The 27475-nt window shown below is 42.4% G+C and overlaps 1 protein-coding gene across 1 annotated transcript in view; it reads right to left on the reverse strand.

Annotated features, from left to right (window-relative positions):
- Nucleotides 1–4424: 4424 nt before the first annotated feature.
- The window catches only part of LOC104287877 (multidrug resistance-associated protein 1-like), a 55503-nt gene continuing 32452 nt past the window's right edge, over nt 4425–27475 (reverse strand). The window contains 15 exon segments of the mRNA XM_009886611.1: nt 4425–4704; nt 5983–6177; nt 6971–7137; nt 8618–8776; nt 10021–10167; nt 11219–11320; nt 12809–12935; nt 13360–13559; nt 14423–14733; nt 15601–15808; nt 16644–16786; nt 17987–18067; nt 24769–24946; nt 25322–25489; nt 26536–26712. Coding sequence (XP_009884913.1) covers nt 4596–4704; nt 5983–6177; nt 6971–7137; nt 8618–8776; nt 10021–10167; nt 11219–11320; nt 12809–12935; nt 13360–13559; nt 14423–14733; nt 15601–15808; nt 16644–16786; nt 17987–18067; nt 24769–24946; nt 25322–25489; nt 26536–26712 — 2472 coding nt within the window. The 3' untranslated portion in view covers nt 4425–4595.

Raw genomic sequence — 27475 nt, forward strand, 5'->3', positions numbered from 1 at the left:
TGCTCCCCCTCCATCAGCTGGAGGCTCATCACCCTGGCCTGTAATACCACTGATCCCTGCTGGATGGCACCAGACGCTCCAGTATTGGAGGTCACATGCCCTCAGGCTAGATTTCACTTACCAAAAGTGCTGAAAATGTCGCAAGTACTAAATAGGCTTTAGGTCCAAACGCATGCAAGAAAAAAAAAAAAAAGATTAAATAAGAAAAATCTACTTGTTTTAATGCCAGATTCTAATACCTTACCTTGCAGCAAGTTATATCATTTCCTGCAATTGGTCCCAGTAACACTGCACACAGGGATCAGTACACAGCCCTCCCTTTCCTAGCTGAAGCAGGATCTCACAGCCATACCACTCCTACCTCCAGGTACCTCAAAGTACCTACATGACACTGCTCTTACACGTAAGTTCTGTGTGAAGAAAGTTGCATTTGTTCAGCTAGCTCTGTGTGCAGTAAAGGTTAGTTCAGACTGATCCTCATCATGCATAATACAATTTTGTTCAAGTTACATCCAGACAAGATATTCATCATTTTTATGAGGAGAGACATTTGGAATCAGGACCATGAATCAATGCAGCAACAGCACAAAGCACTGACAGGTATTTAGAGCAAACAGAAAAGACTATCTACTCCAGAGCTAGGGCAGAACGGTTTGTGCTAGCAAGTGCGTAAATACATAAAACTGGGAGAACAGTGATGCATATTAACCACCACATCACTGAAAAATAACAAGACCAAAGCACACGCAAAGAGCAGTCTTCTGACCCCTTGCTGCACTATTTAGAAGGTTATCCTGCAAAATACAGCATTTTGAACACACAGTTCCCCAAATGATCACAAACAGCCCATGAATAGGACAAAGAACATCCAGTGACACTTTCCGGTGTACCCAGTTTGAGATTGCAAATGCAGTTTTAAGTCAATCCTACACAGACAACTCCATTGCAAAGACTTTACACAGCAGAAGCATAATTCTGCAAGTTCTGTATTTAAGACAAACCATGCTCCTAAGTGCAGTTCCGCTGTTTTCAAACGATTCCTCATATGAATATGTTAAGACTTGTAAATCTTGTTAATCCGTGCGCAATGCAAAGCATCATTTCTTCAAATCTGAAATCAGTTTCCACCGAAGAACTCTAACAATACAGCTTCAATTCAGAATTCAATCCCAAACGTGCAGAGTATTTGCAGAGCCCTCATCTCAGTAATGAGATACGCTAAACCCGCAAGACTTTTCAAAGGTATTTGAAATCTTGTCTGAATTTCTTCACTGGATGTTGTCCGCAGCTCTGCCTTGGGGAAGGTGTTGGTAACAAATAGTTGCACAGGCAAAGAGAGAACACAGAATGGTTAGAGTTAGAAGGGACCTTAAAGATCATCTAGTTCCAACCCCTCTGCCATGGGCAGAGACACCTTCCACTAGACCAGGTTGCTCAAAGCCCCATCCAACCTGGCCTTGAACACTTCCAGGGATGAGGCATCCACAACTTCTCTGGGCAACCTATTCTAGTGCCTCACCACCCTCACAGCAAAGAGTTTCTTCCTAACATCAAATCTAAATCTCCCCTCTTCCAGTTTAAAACCATTAGCCCTCGTCCTATCACTACACTCCCTGATAAAGACTCCCTCCCCAGCTTTCCTAAAGGCCCCCCCTTTAGGTACTAGGAGGCTGCTATAAGGTCTCCCAGGAGCCTTCTCTTCTCCAGGCTGAACCTCAGCTCTCTCAGTGTGTCTTCATAGGAGAGGTGCTCCAGCCCTCTGATCATCTTCATAGCCCTCCTCTGGACCCAACAGGTCCACATCCTTCTTATGCTGGGGGACACAGAGGTGGATGCAATACTTCGGGTGGGGTCTCACGAGTGCAGAGTAGACAGGCAGAATCACCTCCCTCCACCTGCTGGCCACACTTCTTTGGATGCAGCCCAGGATGTGGTTGGCTTTCTGGGCTGCAAGCGCACATTGCTGGGTCAGGTTGAGCTGCTCATCAACAAGTCATCAGCCAAGTCCTTCTCCTCAGCGCTGCCCTCAATCTATTCTCCACCCAGCCTGTATTTGTGCTTGGGATTGCCCTGATCCGTGTGCAGGACCTTGCACTTGGCCTTGTTGAACTTCATGAGGTTTGCACAGGTCCCCCTCTCAAGCCTGTCCAGGTCCCTCGAATGGCATCCTTTCACTCCACACAGCTTGGTATTGTCGGCAAACTTGCTGAGGATGTACTCAATCCCACTGCCCATGTCGCCAACAAAGATGTTAAATAGTACCAGTCCCAGTACCAACCCCTGAGGAACACCACTCATCACTGCTCGCCACTTGGACATCAAGCTGTTGACTGCAACTCTTTGAGTGCGACCATCCAGCCAATTCTGTATCCACAGGGTGGTCCACCCATGAAATCCATATTTCTCCAATTTAGAGACAAGGATGTGGTGCAGGACAGTGTCAAATGCACAGACAGCACAGGGAGCTTTATTTGTTTAGTTATCCAATGCCAGCAGCCCCTCTCCCCTTTCTTCTCAAGGCTCTCTTAAGAGGGGGTAGAAGAGGAACGATCACAAAGTATTCCTGGAGGATGATTGTGCCCAAGCAGGAAAGGTCTCATGGTGGTATTCACAGTTCCTCCTCTGGGTCCCCTCTGCAGATAGATGTCTCCACTATAGTGCATCTGAGTAAAACAATACCAGCCACGCACCTTACTGACAAGCTCATTTCTCTACTCTGTAATCTGTTCTTTACTAACTGTTTGCTCCAGTCTTTCCACTCTCCTGTCCATCACAATGCTGTGTAAGTGTTAGGTGATAAGAAAAACCAAAACCTACCGCTCCTCCCCAAACTCCCAAATCACCCCTTGCTTATTCCATTTCCACAGAGGAAGTGAACACCAAGCTGCCGATGGACACCATGGGTATGACAAGGGGCCCACAGCACCACTGAATCCTGTTCTACTGACCCATCGTTATCACCTGGTCTGCTCAAATTGCAGTACTCAAATTACAAGAGAAACCATGAGATCTGAGCCAGCACTACATGGTTTCTCACCCACCCTAACACCCTCAGACATCAGGCCTAGCAGCCTGGCTAGTCTAAGCAGTACCAAGGCAAAAACCTGAAGAGCCAAAGCTAACCCTTTGTCAATTATAAAGCAAGAAATGACACATCAGGTTATCTGTCAATTTTTTTTTACTGCAAGTTCTTTGCAAATATTTGTATAGTCATTACAAAAAATACCAAAGAAAATTTCAGTCTATTCCATTTCAGAGACTCATAATTTACAAAAAAAATAAATAGCTTTACTCTAAAGAAGACAATTGTCTAGTAATAAGGTCAGCAATATCATTCACAGAAGTCCACATTCTCAGAGTGCTGAGCAATGGGTCCATCTGACTTAGTTTTGCCTTCTTCCAGCATTTTCCTTTAAAATAACACTAATCAGAACATGACAAAAGTAACTTTTTTCTTCCCACAGAAAACTGAACATTCAACATAAATCTCAGAAACCAGACTCCATTGTTAATTGAATTGTTACACCCCTCTGACACAGAACTTTAAAAACAGGAAAACTTTTTTTTTTTTTTAAACAACTGTAACAAAACAGTTTCCCACAAAATTTAAGAGTCAACAGCAGCAGCATGAAGGGCATGTTTCTTCGATATAAGGCTAATGGTCCTTGATGTGGCAGAGTTTCTATTAAAGCACAGAACTGCCAAAGCCAAGGGTATTACAATCAACGTCACATCGAGTCTACAACCTCCGCTCAGGCAAATCCGCACTTCTCAGCCTAGTCTCCACAGGCATAACCAGGAGGATTCGCCACCCAAGTAAGAATTCCTGAGTGAACCCGGTGTAAGATCAGGTACTGCATACTGCAACACGCCAACTGCTGCAAGAATTTGGTTTTGGAGTGATTGTCATTCTAGACATGCTTAAATACTGCTTTGAAGTTGACCGTGCTTTTTCACATCAGCGCTACTGATATATTATAGTGAACTTTCTGCTATACACTGTAAACACATGAAACCTTTAGGAGAATGCATAAAAGCATTAACCATGTACAGTAAATGCCATAATGAGAAAGTCTGGCACACATGTTATTTCACAAGAAGAAAAATCTTTGGACTATAGTACTATATGCCACAAAATGTTCCAAGTGCATCCCACAATAGATGGCTCTTCAAATGAGGAATCAGCAAACAAGCAAATAACTAGCATTTGCAAAAATGTTTTAGACAAAAAAAAAAAGGGCAGGGGGGCTTCAGAACATAGGAGCAGATGAAAAGAAAAAGCTTTTCTGAACTTCTCTGATGCATCAGTCTGCCTTACATTTGAGTATATAATGACAGATTTCAGGCAAAAATTAAAAGTCTCTTAAGAGTTTTGCACAGTTTATGTGCTTCTCCTAAAGCTGGCTAAAATCAACAATAAGGACAATTAAAGAAGAAAAAAAAAATTGCATTTTTATGTTACTTCCATTGCCATACTCTGGCTGACCTCACTAGGTCTGCAACTGAACTGCACAGTTCACACCAGCTCAGGGGAAGTACAGTTCTGTGAATGTATAACCTCCCTCCCCCCCCCACAAACTAACCAAATTCAAACGCTACACCAAGCCTGAATCTTTGGCCATGCTATAGAAAATGCCTTTTTCCTGAAGTAGGTTGTCTGGGCTACCACACTCCACCACTTCTCCTCTGTCCAGGACTAAAACTCTGTAAAACAAGGGGGAAAAAAAAAAAAAAAATGGTCACAAGAAGATCCAGAAAGCCAATGAAAACAGATGTATATGTACAGACAGACAATGAGTGTAGTGTAGCCATTATATGCAAGTGAAGACAATCCAGAATGTGTGAATGAACAGAGGTTCTCAACTCTGTCCTTCCTGACGTCATTGCAGATAGTCTGTCTGGTCTATTTTTTAGCTAGCATATATTTACCTGGTCATTTGCAGGCAGCCATGAGACTTTTGACTGTGCTCTGAGCCAGCCAGAAATTAGATGGCAGCACTTCTTGTCAAGGTGAGCGAGAGACCCTAAGACCTTGCAAGATCTGGGATAACCTTCCCACAATACTGCACCACATCTACTACTGTTATACAGATTCTGCTAACAAAGTACAAGCACAGACATAGCTTATGCAAAACAAATGCGCAGCTGGAATTAGGGAGTTTACAAAGCAAGTCACCACGGTCAGTAAAGTCAGCTCACAGTTAAAACATGGCCTTCAGCTACCTCCACCAATTGGCCTAGCGCTGCAGAGATGCTTGTAAGACCCTTAGCAGGTGCTGCTGCATGGTGTTACCCGCTGCCCTGACCGAATTGGGTGTTCATCTGGTGACAGTACTGCTGGTGCTGGGCCTGGCACAAGCAATGCTCCTGTCTCTTATCTTCCACTATTGACAGCACAGAGGTCTACAGAAGTACACAAAAAATCTTATCACTGGACACTTTGCTCTCTGCCATTCTGTGATAAAAAGGACAAGACAGCTTAAAATTTAAATTATGAGACAACAACTCTGCCCTCAACCACACCTTAGAAAGGCAGCTGAGGATGAGGGAGGCTGTATGAACTGTAGCCAAAAGTGATGGAAAGAGAAACATTGCACAAACTTCAGACAAGTACAGGACCTGCCCCTTTGATTCCTTACACTGTCTGTGTCTAGTTTAGCCCCTAAAGCTCTGACGACTCTTCCAGCTGTGCCTAAATTAGGGCAAGACCCAGAAATAGACTCCTATCTTCACCTCCCTCCCCTTCCTGGTTTGCCTAGGCAGGAATGGCACAACAGTGCACAGCCACCGCAAGCCAGAACACACACACACACACACACACACACACACACCACCCATCAAAACAGGGATTCCAGGAGCACTGCAGAGAGGTCGCTAAAAACGCACTAGTAAACATTTAGCTAACAGAAAGATGCTCATTTAAGTAGAGCACAATGCAGGTCACACGTGCCATTCTTCAAGATAAAAGTGGTATTACTTTACCTTGTGTAGTCCATGATTGTGTTCAGACGATGTGCTATAGTTAATACAGTACATTCTTCAAATTGAGACTTTATTGTTGACTGTATAAGCTTATCTGTTTCAAGATCAACAGCAGCTGTGGCTTCATCTAGAACCAGGATTTTGGACTTCCTGAGCAGAGCTCGTGCCAGGCACACCAGCTGGCGCTGTCCCACACTACACAGATGGGATGAGAGGGTGGGGAAAAAAGTCAGAACAAGTTTACAGTATTCTTTTTGAAGCCCAGCAATTCCGTGTAAGAACTCCCCTAAAGTACAGGTGCCAAGAACGCAGCAAAATAGCTAAGATCAGTCTTACTCCTTCACTGCAGAGTATCTAACAGCATCTGAAACTACATCCCCCTCACAATGAAGTCTTGGCAATGTAATGAGAGAATATATTACACATAGTGTCAGTATATCTGAATCAAAGCAGTGTTGAGGACTGGACTTCAAATGGTTTCTGCAGACTGAACATAGATGCCTGTTATGGTGCAAAAAGCAAGCTAACAACTCCCTTAGCAAAATTGCATCTGTTGGGCAAGAGCCATGGTAAGTTCAGAGGATCCACTATAAATAGCAGGCTGTTGCTGCTGCTGCTACTAAAATCCTTTCCAAGATTGCCCAAGCTGTCAAGCCTCGCAGCATTTTGAATATTTCTTAAATTACTTTGAATTCCCAAACGTGAGGGTTAAAAACATGTTGAATAGAATCTAGTTGTTTGATTGCCTGATCATGCATTAAGAATTCCCCAGCTCCCTCCCCAGATTCTCATACGGTGTGGGGGTGAGGGGGGAGCCCCACACTGCATTGCTATTGCTAATGTCTAGTATCCTACCAACCCGAGTGAGCTGTAAAGTTTCTGGAAGTGGAAAGTCTAGTTGCAGATGGAAGGGCACACACACCCCTCCCTCTCTCAGTTCTCTTTTAGTTCTCAAGGCACTTTCCACAAGCATGGTTCTTTGACGTACCTAAGGTTCTCTCCACCTTCAGCACACTCATGATTAAGTTTATCAGGAAGGGATGATACAAAGTTTTTCAGGTGAGCCAATTCCAAAGACCTCCAAATGTCCTCATCAGAGTGTTGGTCAAAAGGATCAAGATTCATACGCAGAGAGCCAGAAAACAATATTGGATCCTATTCATAGAAAGACGTAATTGACAATGTATACAGAACATAGCAAGTGCTCCAAAAATATTTCTTAGACAGTGAAAGGAAAACATGTCTGGATGCAGTTGCAAGCAAGCTAATCTACTGAATTTAGGAGCAAACTCTCACTTTTTCCAATAACAGCAAGTTTTTCTCCCTCACCCTTATTCCTCTTGAGGGCCCTACCTCCGCCCTCTGCAGATGCTGGCAATCCAGACCTCTCCATGAGTCAGTAACTCATGAATCCAGAAGGAAACAAAAAAAAAAAACCAAAAAAAAACAAAAAAAACCCCACACACACCCACAAAAAAACCCCAGCCAACTTTAACTTAATAGCCCAGTAAGAAGAAAGAACAGGAAACCCTGCCCAACCTTCTGTCAGCAGGGACGACTAGGTCAACTTTCCATTTCTTAAGAAATTACACCCTCTGTAAATATTTCAAAAGTCTTCAGCTGCAGTATTAATGAAATGAATGCATTTCCTTCTTGGACATGGAGAAATACTACTGTGGAAATACTTTTGACTTAGTAGTGTCAGACTGATGCAAAATGATTAAAAGGAGAAAGCAAAGTCCCCCCCAGATTTCCAAAGGCGGTGTAGAAAACCTTTTACAGTGTGCTCACTTGTCTTTGCCAGTGTGCTACAATGGTGATTTATATAACCATATTTTATGATCTTTCTTTGAGTCAGAACAGGCAGGCAATAAAGGCTACGCAATAAGAAAAAGACTTGAGACCTTAAGTCCAGTGCTTGTAAAGCCATATTTCCAAACTTTTGGACTGTCAAACCCACAGTCACTGGGCTAGACTGGCATGGTTCCATAGGGGTTTCTATGTGCTAACAGTACTGCATACCTTGTTCACAAGGTCCTGCCAAAGTCAGAATGCTTTGTACAAAGGCCTAAAGAGTGCATATCAAGCCTGAAATAGCAATGCAAAATCCCAACCCTTCACAACTAGACTACACAGTAATTTCATTCTCATTTCTAACAAGAATGGAACTACCTAAAATGAAATTGGAAACCAATCTCTAGAAAAACTCCCCTGATGGTTCTTCACAAGTGGAAATGCTCAGACTTGACTTCCCCTCTACTGGCTAAAAGAGACCCAGCTAACTAAGGGACCCCAATCAGGCGATCAGCTGGATCAGACGTTGCCAGTCAGGCTAAGCTGTCTATAGCATATAAGCGATCAGCACGGGGTGCTGACAAAACCCATGAGTCCGAAGGCCAAGGTTTTGTTGCCACATCATAACTCGGCCATAACCAAGCTCCTACTTGCTACCCACTGCAAGCAAACAGAAGCCAGTCTAGGAACAAAGCTTGGTTTCAAGTCCATGAAAGAGCATGCTGAAACGACTATTTCATACCTATAGATCAGAAAAGGAATAAAAATATTCTCCCCAGTACATTACAGAAACAGCATTGTTACAAAACGAGTTCTGGTAATGGCAGGATTTCACACCTACCTGAGGGATGATGGTGATCTTGAAGCGCAAGTCATGAAGCCCTATCTTTGCAATATTAATTCCATCAATAATAATTTCTCCTTCAGCTGCTTCATTAATCCGAAACAAACCTAAAGTAAGTGAGGATTTTCCAGCTCCTGTTCTTCCAACTATTCCAATCTGTAGGGAAGAAATACAGGAACAACTTACTCCAGAGAAGAGTTAAAGCATTTCCAAGCACCTACCTGAAACTGACACATTTTCAGAAAGTTGTCATATTTGCTGGGCTATCAACACCCCAAAACAGCATAACAAATTGAGGCTGATCAAAGGGGAAGAAAAGTCATTGGATATGGGGGGGGGAGGGGGGAAAGAACAAAAAAGCAGTCTCAAAATTTGCAAGCCAATCACAGAAGTGTGCGATTTTTCTAGAAAGGCAGATGGAATTGGGTAGAGCAGGCCAATGTTTCCCCAATTCTTTTTTGGTTCATGCTTCACAGTTACAATTGCTGATTTGACATTTATCTTGTTTGAATTTATAGCAAAAATATACCAAAAGCACTCAGTTTCATACTGTACGTTTTGCTTCCCAGTTAGACTGAAGTCTTCACCAATTTTTTTTTTTTTTTAAAAACAAATATAAGAGATTGCTACTTTGGTTAGTTGATATATGTCTTGCCATCTGTCCTTTCTAACCACTCTTGAGGTAGTATTCTGCCCATATTTGTAGGTAGAAAGCATGCACTCGGGAGAAAAGCAAATGCCTAGTTGGATACCACAAGTAAGGAAGCCAGATAATAGATCTGTCTTGCAGCTACCTTTTACGCTGCCGTGCAAGATCACAGTATTCTTAGACATCAGAGAATCCACATCGGACTGGGGTGGGAAGCATGTAAGCACATGTGCGAGGAAGCAGTGGGAGAGACACACACGTATCACCCTCAGTTTGGCCAGATCCAGAGAATCTACGCTGAAGTCCCATTTTTTACCTGCAAAGTCTCACCTTGCAACTTCTGACTCACTAGATCAGGGCTTCCCCTTTCTACTTAGTAGCTCATTTTCTCTAGACTATAATTAACCTAATCTCTCTGCAACCTGTATTCCTCTTTGCTTATTGCAAACAAATCAACAAAATTTCCTGGGAACGGGAGAGAAGACAGCATAAACCTCACTTCCTCATGAAACCAGATCAAAAGATACCTCACAAGCCCATGTAATAGTGTATCTTTATCCCATGATGCAGGATACACCTTGAAAAGGATAAGCACTCACTACATCTGCCAGTTACAAAAAGACTGATTCTACAGAAGCTCTTCTAGTTCTTAAGGACCCAAGATACACTACAGAAGAGGGTTAGACCTTTCTTTGGCTTATGCATGCAGACTTATAAACAATACACTCTACTATAAATTCAGATTCATTACCTTCTCACCCCCGTTTATGATAACATTTATGTTTTTCAGAACCAAATCCAAGTCTTCCCGATAACGTAAACCATAGCCTCGAAACTCAACCTTCCCCTCCTCGGGCCAGGTACTTGCTGGGGCAGTTTGTTCAATACTCCACTCAGCCTGCAAGAACAACACAAACACATCTAATCAGTTCCTCCTTCAACTGGATATGCATTCAGAGGACTTGAGGAAAGCAATTAAAAAAAAAATAATTGTTCGTGTGTAACTTGCAAAAGGAACTGTGATGGTGATAGGAAGAGAGTGAAAGTGCTGCTCCAAGGCAGATGAAATGGTTATGTAGCCGAGGGCTTTGCTATCACAAGTACAACTTGCTGGATAAACTTTCCTCTTACAAATGGTAGAATCATACAGGCAGCACATATTCAGATAACCTGCTTGTACACCCCCACCACAGTAAGGAAACCATTGGGGAAGCCCAGCATGCAACTAGAAGCAGTTTAACTGAGACATAAGCACTAAAAGATTAACAAACTGGTAAAGTAAACAGCTGCTGCCTCAGTCTCCCACAGAGGTGGGAGGGGAGAGAACATGTCCCACTGCATTCACTGCCAATGCCAAACAAAAAGGTTTTTAACTGTAGAAACACTGGTCTGCAACCAGAACCTGAGAAAAAATTCTAGGAAGGGTCCTCATAAGGTTTGGCTGCAAAAACAGCGACTCAAGTCAGGTTCAAGTGAACAGCATGGCAAAGAGAAGCCACGGGGAACTCTGTTTTGTAGCCAAATGGGTCATAACTGCAGAGGAAGTGAGTTTTTAGGTTATTTGAATCAAATAAAAAAAAAGTAAGTCATCTTTACTCCCCACACTGAGAGCAAAAAGAGAAACACAAATAAAAAAAAAATAATGTTTAAGCACTTAGGAAACCAAAAATATTTGTACAGGTCCACTGCTTGGCCCAGAGCAGAACGGCACATTTCCTAATAACACCGTGTAAATATCAGTGGATACACCTCAAAAGCACTCACAGGAACTACCAGCTAAGATACAGCCTGTCCCTAGAGGGAGGGCACTGACAGCACTAAGCTCTACCCCATCCCTTAGCTCAGAGGACATGCCCAACTGCACTCTCCAATCCATTCAGCCAGGCTGTGGTTGAGACCTCAGAACAGGGCACTGACTGCTACAAGGTATGGTGGACAACTCAATGTACCTCCTTCTCCATTTCAGCGTATTCTTTAACTCTTTCTACAGCAACAATGTTGGTTTCCAGCTCAGATGACATGCGAACTAGCCAGTTCAAGTATGCTGTAATCTGCAAGAAGAAAAGAAGTTTAGAAGCAGTTTACACTTAATACATTAGTTGCAATAAATAAAAAACACCTGTATTGGGTTTGTGTGGCAAGGCTGGGGCGGGGAGCTACAGGAATGGCTTGTGTGAGAAGCTGCTAGAAGCTTCCCCTAAGTCCAACAGACCCAATGCCAGCCAGCTCCAAGATGGACCTGACACTGACCAAGGCCAAGCCTATCAGCAATGGTGGTAGTACCTCTGTGAAGTATATTTACAAAGCAGGAAAAAAAAAAACCACCCAAAACTGTGTAATTGCAGCCAAAGAGAAGAGTGAGAATATGTGAGAGAAAGAACTCTGCAGACACCAAGGTCAGTGAAGAATGAGGGGGAGGTGCTCCAGGCACCGGAGCAGAGATTCCCCTGCAGCCTATGATGAAGACCATGGTGAGGCAGGCTGTCTCCCTGCAGCCCACAGACTTCCATGATGGAGCAGATATCCACCTGCGGCCCATGGAGGGCTCCACACCAAAGCAGGTGGATGCCTGAAGGAGGCTGTGACCACATGGGAAGCCTGTGCTAGAGCAGGCTCCTGGCAGGACCTGTGGCCCTGTGGAGAGAGGAACCCACACTGGAGCAGGTTTGCTGGCAGGACTTGTGACCCCATGGGGGACCCACACTGGAACAGTCTGCTCCTGAAGGACTGCACTCTGTGAAAAGGGCCCACGTTGGAGCAGTTTGCGGAGAACTGTCTCCCAGAGGAACCCCACACCGGAGCAGGTGTGGAGTCCTCCCCCTGAGGAGGAAGGAGCAGCAGGGACAATGTGTGGTGAACTGACCCATCCCACTGCGCTGCTGGTGGGGCAGAGGTCCAGAACTTGGGACTAAAGTGAAGCCCAGGAAGAAGGGAAGGGTGGAGGAAAGGTGCTTTAAGATTTGGGTTTTTTTCTCATTATCCTACTCTGATTTGATTAGTAATAGTAATTAAGTAATTATAATTAATAAATAATAACAACAATTAAACTAGATTTCCCCAAGTCAAGTCTGTTTTGTCTGTGACACCAATTGGTGACTGATATCTCCCTGCCCTTATCTCGACCCATGAGCATTACTTTTCTCTCCCCTGTCCAGCTGATGAGGGGAGTGACAGAGCAGCTTCAGCGGGCACCTGACATCCAGCCAGGGTCAATCCACCACAACACAAAATAACCAAAGCACTGCAAGTTCATGGAAAGGATAAACACAGATAAGATTTTGGCTAACCAGTGGTGGATAGAAGGAAAGTCCAGATGCCTTTAATATGCAGAGGATAAGTCGTCTTAGCCAACAGCCCCTCGCCAGGCAAGGCACAGAAGGAACTTCCCAGCATCTTTCCAGATGCTATTTGTAGGTATTATTCTCTTTTCACGTCCATTGTATTAGTTTTCCCTCCAAAGCCATAGCAAGGTTCTGACTTTCTGATGCAGTCTTACAATTCAGAGCTTTTTTTTTTTTAAAAAAAAATGTTAAAATTACCTGCAGTGAGTAGGACACTGAGAGGCCAACCAGCCCTGCACTGAGTTTGTTGCGTGCAATCACTGCAAACAACGCTGCAAAGAGAACAATACAGTTCCCCACGTACTCCAGACGGACAGCCAGCCACCTGCAAGAGAGGAAAGTGTAATGCACCTTTCCAGTAATTCACCCACAGAGAATTAGGAATACGGCCAACTAATGTTCTGTCACACATCTTGTTTTTGAAAAGATTAGTATCCAAAATTAATAAATCTTTCAGGTGTATAAATCCTCATTTTAGTTCAGAAAGTAGCTGTAGTTAACATTGGGATCAACGATTCCAAACTTTTACAAAAATATTACCCAGAAGTAAGGCAGAAAGGAAAGAAATTCCGAAGTAATCTTAATTCCATCACAGAGGTTTAAGCAAAACATCTGTGAAACAGATATATCCACAGAGGATTGCCTACCTTGCACAAATATGCCAAGAGCTGTGATGGATAAGGTGCGCAGGCAGCAGAACCATGCCCTCCCTATATAAGTGCCTTTTAATATTTCAACCCCACTGTTACCTGTTTGCAACAATGCTCGGATAATAAGCTTTCTGATTTTCATCCACTTTCATGTCATTCTGCTTTATGAAACGTTTCTGCTCCTCAAAGGCTCGAATAACACTGACTCCCAGGAGAGTCTCATTGAAGTGAGAATATACAGGAGAACGACTGACAGACTCAAGGCGTTTGAGCTGGCGAGAAGTAGCCACATAAAATCTCTGCAAATCAGAGTATGAGAATTATGGTTACATCCAGACTGTGTCTGAAAAGACGAAGCAAATCATAAGAGTTCCCTGCCATTTAGGCTGTTAGTTACAGAGATTCAACTTACAGATGGGAATACAAGCCTTCTCCAATACTTTTAGGCCTAAAAAGACCATTACGTATGCTCTGCTGTCTTTAAACAACTGCCAATCAAACCATCTCATGTGATAGCCATTTTCTCCTTTTTCTTTTCTCTGCAAGCTTAGTTCAACAGTACAAAACACACACATCACTGCCTTTAAGGTTTACCAATGGAGCCTGATAGATTCACTAATTCAAGAGTCAAAGTCATAATTCAGCTTCTTCTCTCCGATCTGTACTGGCTCTGCCAGATTTCTAACAGTAAAGCAAGAGTGAAGCAAGCACACCCTGCCTACCCAAGACAGGACTGAAAGGCTGACACCATTCTCTTACTTTGTAAACAATACTCTGACAAAAGAAGCACACCAGCAACACACACATACCCCTCTAAAGGCTGCTCTCTTGTTTGGAAGCAAGTTTTAGAAAAAGCCACACTCTTCCGTACTTGGGCTCTGAGCAATAAGCTAAACAAAATTTGCCTCAAAAATCTAATGGCATTTTTATAAAGTCTGCTTATGTATGAAAGGATTACCTTCTGCACAGAAGTCATTCTACACATGACAACGGAAGGAAATGCTCTGCTAACGTCAGCTAATCAATAAACCATGCAAAGCACAGTCAGTCAAGCATGACTCAAGTCAAACACATTAAAATCCATCCTAGCGCAGAGTAAGAACTGTCTTAAATAACAGAGGATGAGTGACTGCTGGTCCTGGTGCCCCCTAACACCCCTCACCTGCACAAAGAAGTAGACAAGTCCCAGAGGTGGAATAATGACAGCAGCTATAGGTGTGGCCAACAGAATGATGATACAAGCCCCAATCACGTTAAATGTCGAGCCCATGAACATCTTGATAATTGGTGGAATGGTGGAGTCAATGGTATCTATCTCCTTCGAGAAACGGTTCACCAGATTTCCACTGGGTGTACGTTCAAAGAAACTCATTGGAGACCTGAGGACATTGTGCAGCAGGTTAAGGTGCAGGTGTCGTGAAGCAAATATTCCCCCTATCGACACAACCATCGAGTAGCCAAACACAGCAATACCTAAAAAAGAAAACTTGTTTTTAAATGCTTCCACCTCTCACACAAAACGCTTTCCCTCATTTTGTCATCACTTATCATTTGCACATCTCTAGTACAATAACCCTGAGAACCAGGGTTCACTACAGGTAGACTCAGCAATTGCTGCAAGTAATTAAAAAAATATATCAGTGAAAACACCACATTTCTCTCACGGAAGAAGTTGTTTCTGCATCACAGAATACTGTGTGATATTTGACCACTTTCCTTGAGTAAGACTACTGAATTTTAAGGTGTCACTTAGTTTTTATTACAAGATTTTTATGGCAATTCTGAAGTGGGGTACTTGGGGCGTTTTTCATGGCAAACAAATTTTGACCACAAAGAGGACACACAAAAAGCTGCTGAGCTGGCCTCCCCATGGTGCCTTGGATGGACCCTGAAACAGTCAGGGGTAACACCAGCCAACACAGCTCAGCCAGGCCATGGCTGCAAGGGACGCAGTATAGCCATGGTCTCCTGTGGCAAACTGTCCCTGCAAACTGGGCCAGCAGAGTTCGTTTACAGGCTAAGGAGTCATTTCCTGGGTCAGATGTTTTGTCACCAACTGCTGGCTCATCAAGCACTGCAAACCAGGGGGTTTTGTACAAACAAAAGAAACCCATATTCACTAACTGAATAATTTTATAGGTTTGTTTGCTTGCCTTTTCTTTTTTTCTTTCTTTATTCACTCAAGTTTTTCATCTTTCTACAAAGGAAAAAAAAAAAAAAAAACAACCCACACTCAAATCCTTAGCAAAATGCTGCTGCAGTTCCATGGATACAAGGTCACCAAGTGCACTAGAAACACTCTGAACCAGCTAATCTTGAAATAGGTAAGACCAAGCAAACCTTGAGAAATTCCCAGTGCTCCATACACTCCCAGTCTGACGTTTGTGTACTGCTGTGTCCCATTGATAACAGGATCATCTGTCCATAAACTTAGCCAGTAGTTGGAAGCCAGGGAGGCTATGTGATTACACATAAAGAGGAAAATGCTCAAGAAAGAGATAAAGAGTCCAATTGCTTTCATGTAGTCCCAGTACACTGTTGCCTTTACCTAAAGTCAGCAGGGGAAAAAAAAAAAAAAAAAAACCACATTCATTTTGCAGGTTAAGTTGCAAAACCAGCAATTCCCCCTTCTTCAGCCCCTATTTAAAGTCAGTATCCCTGCATCAGACCATAAACCACAACAGTTGCACTCCAGAGAGCCACTGCTTGGGAACACAAGCTGCAAAGTGTTCTATGGAGATATGCCAAACCCGACATCCTTCCAGGGCAAGCACTGAGGAGTTCCAGTTTTTGGATCTCTCTTTTTACCACGAGATTATATAGCCTTTAATTAAATCCTTGCTCCACATGGATTGTATCTTATGATCTATCTTTAACCAGAGGATTCAAGCAACACTGCTAGGAGGTATAACTGCCATTTTCCCAGGAACTTCACTCTCAGGTTTCTCAGAAAGCCCTGGGTATCCTGGGATTAGATACTTGTGTCTACAGTGGAAACTTGGCTTAAATTCATCTGAGGCAATTCCAGCTCCTAACGCTGAAGGGCAGATTTCATTAGGTCACCTAATTCGTCACAAACTCTCTCCAAGAAATAGCTGAAAGGTTTTCATTTCTTCTTTTAAACTTTGATGTGGTCAGGCCCATCATCTTAAACAAAAGTTTTCGTGTCAGCACTCTTACTGCACGCAAACCTGGGGCTCAGCTTTGGGAGCAGAGGGCACAGCAACACTCCCATGAAGTACTACACAACAAGCAGCAAGTCCAAGCATCCACTCAGACCTTTCTCACCCCAGTTACATAGTCTTTGGAAGCTATTTCTTCTGAACTCTGTGGATTTTCCCGAAACTGAAAAAGAGTGCAGAAGTGGGGATGGGAGACCTTACCCTCCCGGTCTTCGCTGTGTCAGCCTCTGTTAGTTTCCAGGAATTCTTTTCAGCAAGTGGCTTCTGCAGCTCTGCTGTGCTGCTCTGGTGCTGTGACTTCCCAGTGTCTCTGCTGTATGTTGAAGAGTTACTGAGTTGCCTGTTTGAAGACATTTATTTTTCAGTCTTAGCATGATACAGGCCAGGTGTTTACTCCATAAATAGACACAATAGTCCACAGCTCCAAGTCAGTGACTTATATTACTCTGGTGATAATCAATCCCCTAACCAGTCATCATAAGGCCAATAGTTACTAGTGCTTCCCTCCTCCCCTCACAGTGCACCTCTAACCCTCCATGACGGCATTCAATTCTCAACTATCTATCTTCAGATACAAGTAACAGGCTAGCCAGTCAAACAAGTCTTGGTTGAGCAATCAAACTCCCAAAAGAAAAATGCTTGGTGATCATCAACATCAGCCTTTTACATCATATACAGTGCAGCTATTGAACTGCAAAAAGGGTACCCACACTGGCATCAAAATGGGCAATTGTACTCCCAGACACTTAGTAGCTTCCAGAAATACAGTATCTTTAGAATGCCATAAGAATAAGACATAGGCTATGAGATTGCTTTTCAGGAAGGTATAATCAGAGTGATTGCCTTTGGCCTCTCTCAAGCATAACAGCAGCTGTACTAGGTCTGACTAAAGGTCCACTTAGCACTTTGTCCCATCTGACAGCAGGCAAATGGAGAAGCCTTAGGAAAGCGCATGGACTGGCCAATACAATACCCTCCCTTTAGGTGAGCCAAACCCATGGTACCTTGCTACAACATAATTGTTTCTTCACCTGGAAAGAAGAGCAGCACAAGAGCTCTGTGTGTGTAGACATGCATACACAACAGTCTGTACCAGCAACTGGAGCAGGGCTGCAGCCTCAAAGGTTCATACGCCCAGGTGCTAGCAACTAGGGCCCAGGGACAGCTATCGGGCAGGCTGAGTGTCGACCCCAACGCGTGGAGGGATCCACATTGTATGTACACGTATCTTATATTCTCACTAGTGAACCTCTGTCCTGCTCAGGCAGAGATGGGAACAGGATTAGGCCATTTGGTGCTGTGTTTGTGTGGGTGCTCTAAGTGTGGCCAGCCCTGTATACATGTGGTGTGTATGTACACTCTGTCTGCGTGTGCCTGCTGGGAGTACATCTTCAGCCTTGCTACTGTTGGACCTGGAGCCATGCAGCAGCAGCAGCCTCAACTCTCTCAGGCTGCTGGATCCAGCATGATCCTTTAACAAATACCATAAACACCAAATTACTCTTTGTCCACAAACCAAGTAACAGGACAGAAAGGGGGGCGGGGGGACAATTTTCCAGGGGCTTCGTTCACAAGGACTCCATTTTCTACAGGCTTTCCCTCCTTTCCAGATGGACTATTTGTATCTGGGGGGGTGGGGTGGGGTGTGAAAAAGTCAACATGAAAATGGTAAGTAAAAAGATACAAAAGTTTCATTTCAATCCTAAATGCCCCCTGCACTCCTACTGTGCAAACAAAGGGAGGAACACAAGTATTTACATATACTAACAGATAATTGACCAGGTGAACAGATCAGTTTAGTTCTATCTCAACAGGATTAGTTGCCAAGACATAAAGTGAACATTTATTTTTCTGCCAAATGTAGATCAATAATAATAATGTAATATAATTATGAGGACATACTTGAAGTTAAAACATGCAATACCAAATCACACTATGACTCACTCTGTGGAAAAAAAAAACCAACCAATCCAACCACTCCTTTTCAAGGCACAACTTTTACACAGTTAACTATAAATTATTTTCATTTTAGAGTGCAATGAGAAGACATTCTAGTAAATGATGGAGTGAAGCTGTAAGAACTGAAGGCATGTGCTATTAACTTTGAGCCTTCCTGCAAAATTTAGCAAGAAGCAACATGCAAAAGCCTGGTAGTTTTAAGCAATCACAGAAATCAGATTAATTTAAGCAAGAGATCTTTCTATGAATGCCACTTCTCAAAAAAAGGTCTTGTTATCCCACAACATCCCATTTGTAACAAGATGCAGCACACGAGACAATTGTCTAAAAACCTGTGAGCTTGAAATATTAAGCTTTCTCTGAGCAACTTAATTCAGTGTAATACAGGGCCATGAGTAAAACTTCGATGTTCAAACTATGTCATCATTTTCCTAATACAAAACAAATTACTGACTCCTAAAATATTAATTGTCAATTAAATAGAACTCTATTTTCCAGTATGAAAGTTAATTCAGACTATGTAACAAAAAAAGAATTTTGCATTTTAAAGGGTTTATGCATAGTTTATGGAAACAAAAAAAAAGCCCACCTGCATCTATTCAAAAAATACATAGGAAAATTTGTATAGATCTAAAATCTGAAGTTTTCATGTTTTTATACTAAAGCAAAATATATGCATAAACCAGTTCATCAATACATTAAGTGTGGACTGCTTGAAGATAAAGCTGTTCCCTTCTGTGTCTGCAAACTGAACACTGGTCCATTACTCCAAAAACCCAAAGCTAAACTATTCAGTGTGGTCTAGAAGCAGGGAAAAAAAGCAGAAAATGCAAGAAAGTGAAAGGTTCAATGATTTAGTTCTTATTTTTATTTATACAAATGAGAGCAAACCAATATGGGACTGCTGGTTATTTTAAGTACTTGACAGCATGTCTTTTGAAAGGCTCCTTTATGAAAACCAGCAAGCATTCCAGCGTCATATCACTTTAGAGCATCACTAAAGTCCTGAACACACATGAACAAAACAAAACCACAAATAAGCCATCATCCCATAACAGCTCTTAAATTTGATTTCATGCCATAGGCTACAATTCCCGCTTATATTGTATTCACCTCTTGAGAATGAAAAATGCTCAAGATTGCCCTAGTAAATCTGGCATGTGCACCTAGGGTATAAACTCACCAAAGTGGGAACAGCTGCAAAGTACTGAATACACATATGAGAACAAAAAGGACCTTCGGGTCTCAATCCTGACCACTGCCTCTCTGGGCACACTCACTACACTCCTAAGTTCTGGGTGCACCTTCAAAGTTTAGTTAAAGCTTCCTTATGGAAGCGTTCAAGATAAAGAATTGCTGCTGATGAGTTATCTACAAGCTGACACACCAACTGTTGTAGCATCACACAAACAAGTAACATGCAAACCGAGCAGATACCTTCTATTGTGCAGACAAAATTCTTCTAAAAATGACTCAAGGAACTGCAGCTACTCATATTACTCCAACACAAGCAGTAATATAAAGCCACATGGTACAAAAGCAGTTACCTGTTTCCAGAGGTTGAATCGTTCCTTCTAATGAAGGATCTGAGTCTAAAAGTATATATGATTAACTTTTTCCAGAATGCACTCAACCATTTTCAATCTTTACAAACACAAATGCATCCGAGTAGCACAACCTAAACCACAAAACCATAAACGCCCAAGGCAGGAATAAAGTTGTTGAAATGGATCTCTTTTTAATCCCAAGCCTCACACAGAGTCAGAAAAGACAAACTTGAGGAAAAAGAAAAAATTCAAATCAGATGGCTACAAGTGACAAATCAACAAACTTCCCTTCTTTTAAGATATGCACTAATGAAGAGAGAATCAAAAAAAGTGACTCTAAAGTGGCCTCATATTGATAATGACAGAAAAACCTCACTATAGGGAACTACCATACGCATTTTCCCCAGAGCTTGGGAAAAGAATTCATTCAAGAATCTTATGAGAATCCCTGACCTTAACATAAAACATGCAAAGCATCACGTTTTCAGAGTGGCAACTTTTGTCTACATCTCTCCTCCCACAGCTATGCTATTCTGCCTTGCTTTAGTCATGCAACCGCAATGACAGAAGGAGAGCTGTGGTAGCACAGGTTTACTTAGTCCCATCTACTATGTAGTCCCCAGTGATCATCCTGCATAGACAGATTAGTAATAAGTAGCAAGATATTTCACTCTGCCAAGCACCTTGATACCCTAATAGCACTCATCTTGAATCAATATTTGCTTCTGCCATTTGGGGCAGAGGCTGCAAATAGGAGAGAGAAAGGAAAGAGCTGAATTTTGCTAGAAGTGAAATGAATTTAAGAGAAAGTCAAATTATTTCCTGACACAGACAGGTGTTTCCTGAGTTACTACTCAGGTCCAGACTCCACAATAACATTCTGAAGCGATACAATGCATCTCAATATTTAACTCTTGCCTTCCAAGGAGTCAGAAAGGAGAGACGCACCCAACCATCCCAACAAGCATCATACAAGCTACCTTAACTAACCAACACAGCTATTAAGCTTAACTCAGCCCCATGCTGTTAGAAAGATGCACAGCCACAAAATACAGGTGTCCCGGGCTTCACTAGGAGACCACAATCATGAAGGCACAACATTTTTCCTTGCAGATATGAAATCCCAGCCCATATTGCAGAGTTAATTTTTATTATGAAATACACACTACCACCTAGTGTGTAATACAAAGCCATTCAGCAAGAAAACTATCTTCCTTCCAAATTCAGCACTTCAAAAATAAATCTTTTTTTTTTCCCTTGCTGCTGCAACGGGGAAACAGTTTACACAGAGGCCGAGCAAGGCCCTGTGAATTTTACTCCTGTACCATACCACCTTTTCAAAACAGTAGATTTCTACTTCGTACAGGACAACACCCAGAATTTGAGAAATTAAGTCCACAAAATTTAAGAAAAAAGCCAAAGACATTCAAATTGAACAGCTACAAGTGACAGATCAAGAAACTTCCTTTCAAAATATGCAAGATATGCAGATTGTTGAACTAAACCCTACAGTCCAGACCCTTAGCAGTTCTCAGCATACTTTTAACCCCCTTTCCCTCCAAACCAAATTGAGTAAGCCTGTTGTGCTGAAAACTCTCATATAAAAAAATAAAAATGAACTGAATAGCCACTGAAAGGCCTTTCAGCTCTTCATATGACTGCAAAGTCACTGTGCCAAATGCTGGGGAGGACAGCCCTCTGAAGCACAGCCCACACAAGGTAAAGAAGATTTAGAATTAATAATTGGGCTGTACATCTCTAGCTTTCAGGCACTGTACTCAAGACCAAAGATGAACCACACAGTTAAAGTATTTCAACTTTACGGTGCAGTTGCACTTCTGTGGAGCCACTTTTACTCCCCACAAATCCTAAAAATAGCTCCAGGCTTTTCAAGGACAGACCAAAGTTTAGGCTGAAGCTATTTGGAAAAAAAAACAGCACAACCCCAACCCACACAAGTTAAAACAAAAATTAAAATCTGCTGCATTAGTTTGTATGGGAGACAAGGGAAAATAGTCATAAGAAAGGTAATCTTAAAGTAACTATTTGTTACCTCTACAGCAAGAGGTATTGCAGCATCAGTGAACAGTCTGGAGGGGGAAGGCGGGACATAGGAGGTCACCAAAAAAGAAATGCACTCACAGGAGTCAAGGCCACACGTATGACTCCAGACCAATCTGCACAGGCAGGAGCAGTACTGCACAGGCATCAGCATATCAGCCACACTAAATGCCAGAGAATGGAACAACTGCTAACAGCAAGAGAATTTGGTTGCTTTTTATAGAACCTGGTAGGTTATTTTACATGTAGTTCCAGTCACTTTGGAGAAGATTACACACCGTAGACACAGTAAGGCACCCATCTTGTATATCCACAGCTGAAAGCAGCAATGCTGCATTGCATTTCCTGTGGCTGAGCAGCTACTGCTGCCATCCTTGTCACTGCCTTCTGCATCAAGTAGGATGCTGGAGAAGAAGGGGGGGCTCACACCTTCTCTCCAAACCATCCCAAAGACTCACACGGGAGCAGCTTTCTGGAGTGGGAAGTTTTCCCACACACAGAAGAAACACCATGAAGCTGAGGATGGGAAAAGCAGCAGGAAAGCACACAGACAGGTAACCCTCAGGAATCCCAACAGGAGAGAAGGGCTGGGAGGCAGTGGGGAGCAGACTGGCAGCTGAACCTCAGAGGCCGGGTAGGAGGAGAGGCTTTCCCACCCTTGCAGAAGCAGGATGTATTCCAGCCAGAAAGCACCAATCCACAGTTTTCTACTGTGCTCCAACTTAAGCATTTTCAGGCTGCCAACGCATAGCTTCAGACATAAGGGAGCCTCCCTTTTAAAGTGGGTGTGCAGATCCCCTCCAGCTAGCTCAGGCTGGCTGCCATCATAGATCACTCTGTTTATCCAAGAACCTGTGATTTTTAATAATATTTAGCGATCTTTTACACATCTGATAGATATTAATATTATCCCTGTGAACCAGACAAACAATGTCCCTATTTTTCACTGCTTACCATTCGCAGAAAATCACACGACCAAAACTGTGAAACTAATTTGCTGCAAATAGGCCAACCCTGTGATATAGCAATTCTCTCTGAATCACCAGGGTCATACTTAAAAGTGTCTTTTATTAGACGACTACAGAGAAGCATGGCAAAAGATAAAGCACCGGCTCACTTTTGAGTGAATACTGAAAAAAGAATCAGTACTTAAATGGAAAAGTAAAGTAACTTTAATGTAAAGGACTTTAAAAGCTACCATACACTTGGAAAGGGGAGGAGACAAAGGCTAAAAGAAGAAGGCTATTAAAGGAGGCAAATCTTTGTACAAGTCAACTTGTTATCTTCCTAGGGAAGCACTGAAAAAATTTGTCTCCAGAAGTCTCGTTCACTGAAGACTGCAACAAATCTGACTGTGCTCCAAGTAGCCAATATGAGCACCTACAGAAAATACACAGAAGTTAGCTGGATTCTGCGCCCATAAAATCTCTTCCCACAGTGCTTCTCACAGTGGCAGACCCCACCCATACAGAACTCATTGTTTACAGACAGTGTCCACCCAAACCAGCATCTCAGTCTGCAGAGCACCAATTGAGGCAGATTAAGAGACTCTTCCAGGAGAAGAGCTAGGCTACAGCAGGGCATCCTGACCTTGAGCCTCAGCTCAACACATCGCCCCCAAATCCAGCTCCCCGTCAGGGATGGCTGGACGCAGGAGATGGAGCCAGGAGAAGATGCCACTGTACACATCCAGGAAAACAGACTCTGCTCGTTCACAGTCTCCAAAGGCAGTCTGTGTTGCCAACCTGGACAGAGGGCAGCTTCAGAGAGTAAGGCAGACCGCCGCATCCCCCACACAAGGAACTTTTAGATGAGCATCAGGAGCAGCCCCTTGCCAAAGGCAGCCATTCAACACCTGTTTAACACTTCACAGCTTCATCAGTGCAGCTGAATGTGGCACCATTTCTGTTTTCCCTGTGACATGCACATGAGGAATAGATAAAAAATGCCTCTGCTTTCGCTTCAGGGAATGGGTGGGGAACCAAGGGTTTTCCAAATGGAAGATGAAGGGAAAAGTGGGCTCAATCCCTTGCTTGTTCTGGACAGCCTGCTCTGTGGCACTCAGCAGCAGGTATATGCTACAGAACAGGCCTCAAACACATGCCAAGAAGTTAACGCCAGTCAGCACAGTGCAAACCCCCCTCATATTTTTCGACACGGGCATATGGAGGAGTGTCAGGAAACCACTACGGGCAAGCCCCTGAAGAAAACAGACTGGAGGCAAGAGATTAAGTTCCCTTGCTGAAATCCAATACTGCAACAGTGTGCAGGTTAAAAAAAAAAAAAAAAAAAAAAACCACTATATGAAGTATATTCCTATACCAGTGCAGCTCTACAGCTGTTTTGTAAAACAAAAGCAGGAGTCAGGGATGTCAGCTAGAAAAATGAGCTGCTGCTTCCTCCTCCCTTTCCCCAAAGGAATTATCTGCATAAAGAAGACACATCCTAATAAGTACAGGAAGATTTTATAAACCCCAGCTGGCCTTTACTTGATCTCAAAACCATCTGAATTTTGCTCGAAGTGACATGAATTTTACCACAGATCTACTCCACACTTTCCTAAATTTTAAGGAAGAATGTGTGTTTAATCTCGCAACCTTCAATGCCCTCAAGAAAGAAGCACCTCTAGGTATAGGTATATCACAAGAAATAATAATTTCTTTTAGCTTTCCTTCGACTACCAGTATTTTTCCTTTAACGTGATTCCCTTAACATGCCACACATCAGCTTATCCCAAGAGAACTTGTGTGCAAGCTTACCGTTGTTCTCCATGCTTTGCTCAGCATTAGCATATGTACGAAGAAACTCAGCAAAAGCCCCATCTTGCTTCAGCAGCTCCTGGTAGGAGCCCATCTCAGAGATTTCTCCGTCAGTCATTACCAGAATTGTATCCATTTGAGGCAGATAGTTGATTGCGTGGGTTACCAAAACCCGTGTCTAAATAGCAAAAGAAAAGTGTTTATAAAAACTCAACATCTAAAATACAACGGTTGCACTACTGCTCCTGCTGCTTGAATTCTGTGTATTACACAGGAATAACTATGGACAGGCACGCAGAATGTTTAAGAAAAAATACTGTCCTTGACTTGATTTTTGCATCAAAGAATTCTGAATTACAGAAAACAGATCACATTCTGTTGTAAGAACTCAGTATTTTATAGAAGTTCTCTAAAAATCTCAGAAGGATCCCTTCATTTATCAGATGTTTGAAACAAAAGTCTGAATATGCAACTTGACAAAATTGGAATCATTTGAACTCAGCAAAGAAAAAACAAATCATTCTCTAGAGACAAGTATCTCATTATGACATACTTTATTTTTCAGGATTCCTTTTGGTCCAATAACTTTTTCAAAAATATGTTTCCCAACATGAGCGTCAACAGCTGATAAAGGATCGTCAAATAAATAGATGTCTGCATTACAGTAAACCGCCCGAGCAAGACTGACTCGCTGTTTCTGTCCTCCAGACAAATTCACACCCTGGGGAAACAAGAAAATACGATCCTTTATTTACAGATGAAAAGAGATGTCTTGCTACAGTTTGTGAAAGACGCAAGTCATAGGTGGTTTATGCAAATTAGAGAAATTTCAATATTGTATGAAACAGATCTCCATCATGAATAATTTCACTACCACAATATCACAGGCAATCACAGTCAAAATCCTCTTGGAAGGAAGCACAGCTCTCAAGTTCCCACTGTCACTGAGGGGCTAGACAAAAAGTGTTTGCTAGTCTTATAAAGCAATTAACCGAGACCAACCTACCTAATTCTGTACATTCAGAGGCTACTTTTCTTCTCAGCTATATTTCTGCAGCACTGTCTCTGATTTAATAAACAAACTCTGTTCACATTCTGCAATTTGGTTGACCTGCTGACCAATAAGGAAGATAAAGCTGTACCCTTTACTGAATGTGGGGCTGCCAGGTGGCAGCTATACCCCGTCTATAACTGGTCAGCAGGCAAAGCACATACCCCTACATATCCCTGTTTTCTGGAGAACATCAGCTTAGCAGAATGCCAAGCAGGTTGCATACCCATAACCTGCTTGCCACTTGGTTAGGGGACACCGGGATTTGCTCTCATAGCAGAGCACTACAACATCTATGCAAGTTTCTAAATCCCACACTACACATACTTTTGCAACCAAGTGCCAGTTTTGGGGTGGTGGTTGTTTTTGTGGTTTGCTTTTGAGGTTTGGGTTGGTTTTTTTGGGTGGGTAGGGGCTGTTTGCTTATTTTAAACGAAACTGAAGCGTTCAGAAGATTCTTCTCTTCCCATTTCCATACATTTTTCTGCTCTATAACCATGGGAAGATGCTTTTGCATTTGTAATTGAGGATAGGTTTCCTCCCCTTTGAGGCTTAAGGACAAGGAAAACATACTGTTCAAATTTGCCTCTTATTCTAGAGGATTTCTACTCTGAATGATTTAAATTCAATACAACTTTAAGATTAAGTAGACTAGAAGTCATATGGCCAGGAGTACAAGCAATAGCACTGTTAAAGTAGAGTGGGTATTTAAATACCTTTTCTCCTATTTCTGTTTTGTCTCCCGTAGGAAGAATCTCTATATCAGGGAGCAGCGCACAAGCCTCAATCACACACTTATACCGGCTCTCATTCATCTCCCTTCCAAAGATAATGTTATCTTCCAGAGTTGCATTTTGGACCCAGGCTTGCTGAGGAACGTAGGCTACTGAGCCCTGCAAGAAAAATAAAGTTCTTTATTCATTACTTTAGACTAAAAGTCTGCATACAAAGTCAAAGCACAGCAGGGCTTTGTGAGGCAGGCAGTGCTAATCACCTCACAAATTGCCTGTGGTCATTTCAAAATTGCACGAAGTAGTTCTTGGGCTACCACCTCCTCCAAAATGTTATTTTTATAATCCTCTCTACAAGTAAATGTAACAAAGTGTTGGTGGAAAATAAAGGACTTCAAACAAAATATGATTCTCTAACATAAACTTGGAGGAAACACTTGTTTAGAGAATATGTTTGCACAATTACTGAACGTCGAAAGTCATTAGTTCTTTCATATAGTTATAAATTATGTTCTCCATAAAACAATTTAATCTGTAATGCAAGTGTTTCACAAATGCATCCCTGCCAAGAGATTACTGCAGAAAGAAGGGAAAGTAGTTTTTATTTAAAAGTGACTTCAAAGGAAGAGACTGAGCGACTCCAAAGTATTTTGCTTTGAGGATTAGTTCTGCCTTCTCTTTCTGCACAAAGAATCAGTGATTCAGATATCACCTACTTTATTTTTCCAGGACAATTTTGGAGGTGACCAAACGTGCCTCCTTTTAAATGCAAGGTATTTGTTTTGGTCTTAAAATAATTCTCTTTCCATACGTTACAGCAGCAGCAAAATCCAAAATAAGAACTTTTTACTTATTTACAGGTCATTTTTCCTCTGATCTCTGTGCAACTCTGATGTTTAAGAAAGTACAAACTACAACAGCAGCT

This window comes from Charadrius vociferus, unplaced genomic scaffold, assembly GCF_000708025.1.
Source record: "Charadrius vociferus isolate BGI_N301 unplaced genomic scaffold, ASM70802v2 scaffold46, whole genome shotgun sequence".
In the NCBI taxonomy this organism is placed as follows: Eukaryota; Metazoa; Chordata; class Aves; order Charadriiformes; family Charadriidae; genus Charadrius; species Charadrius vociferus.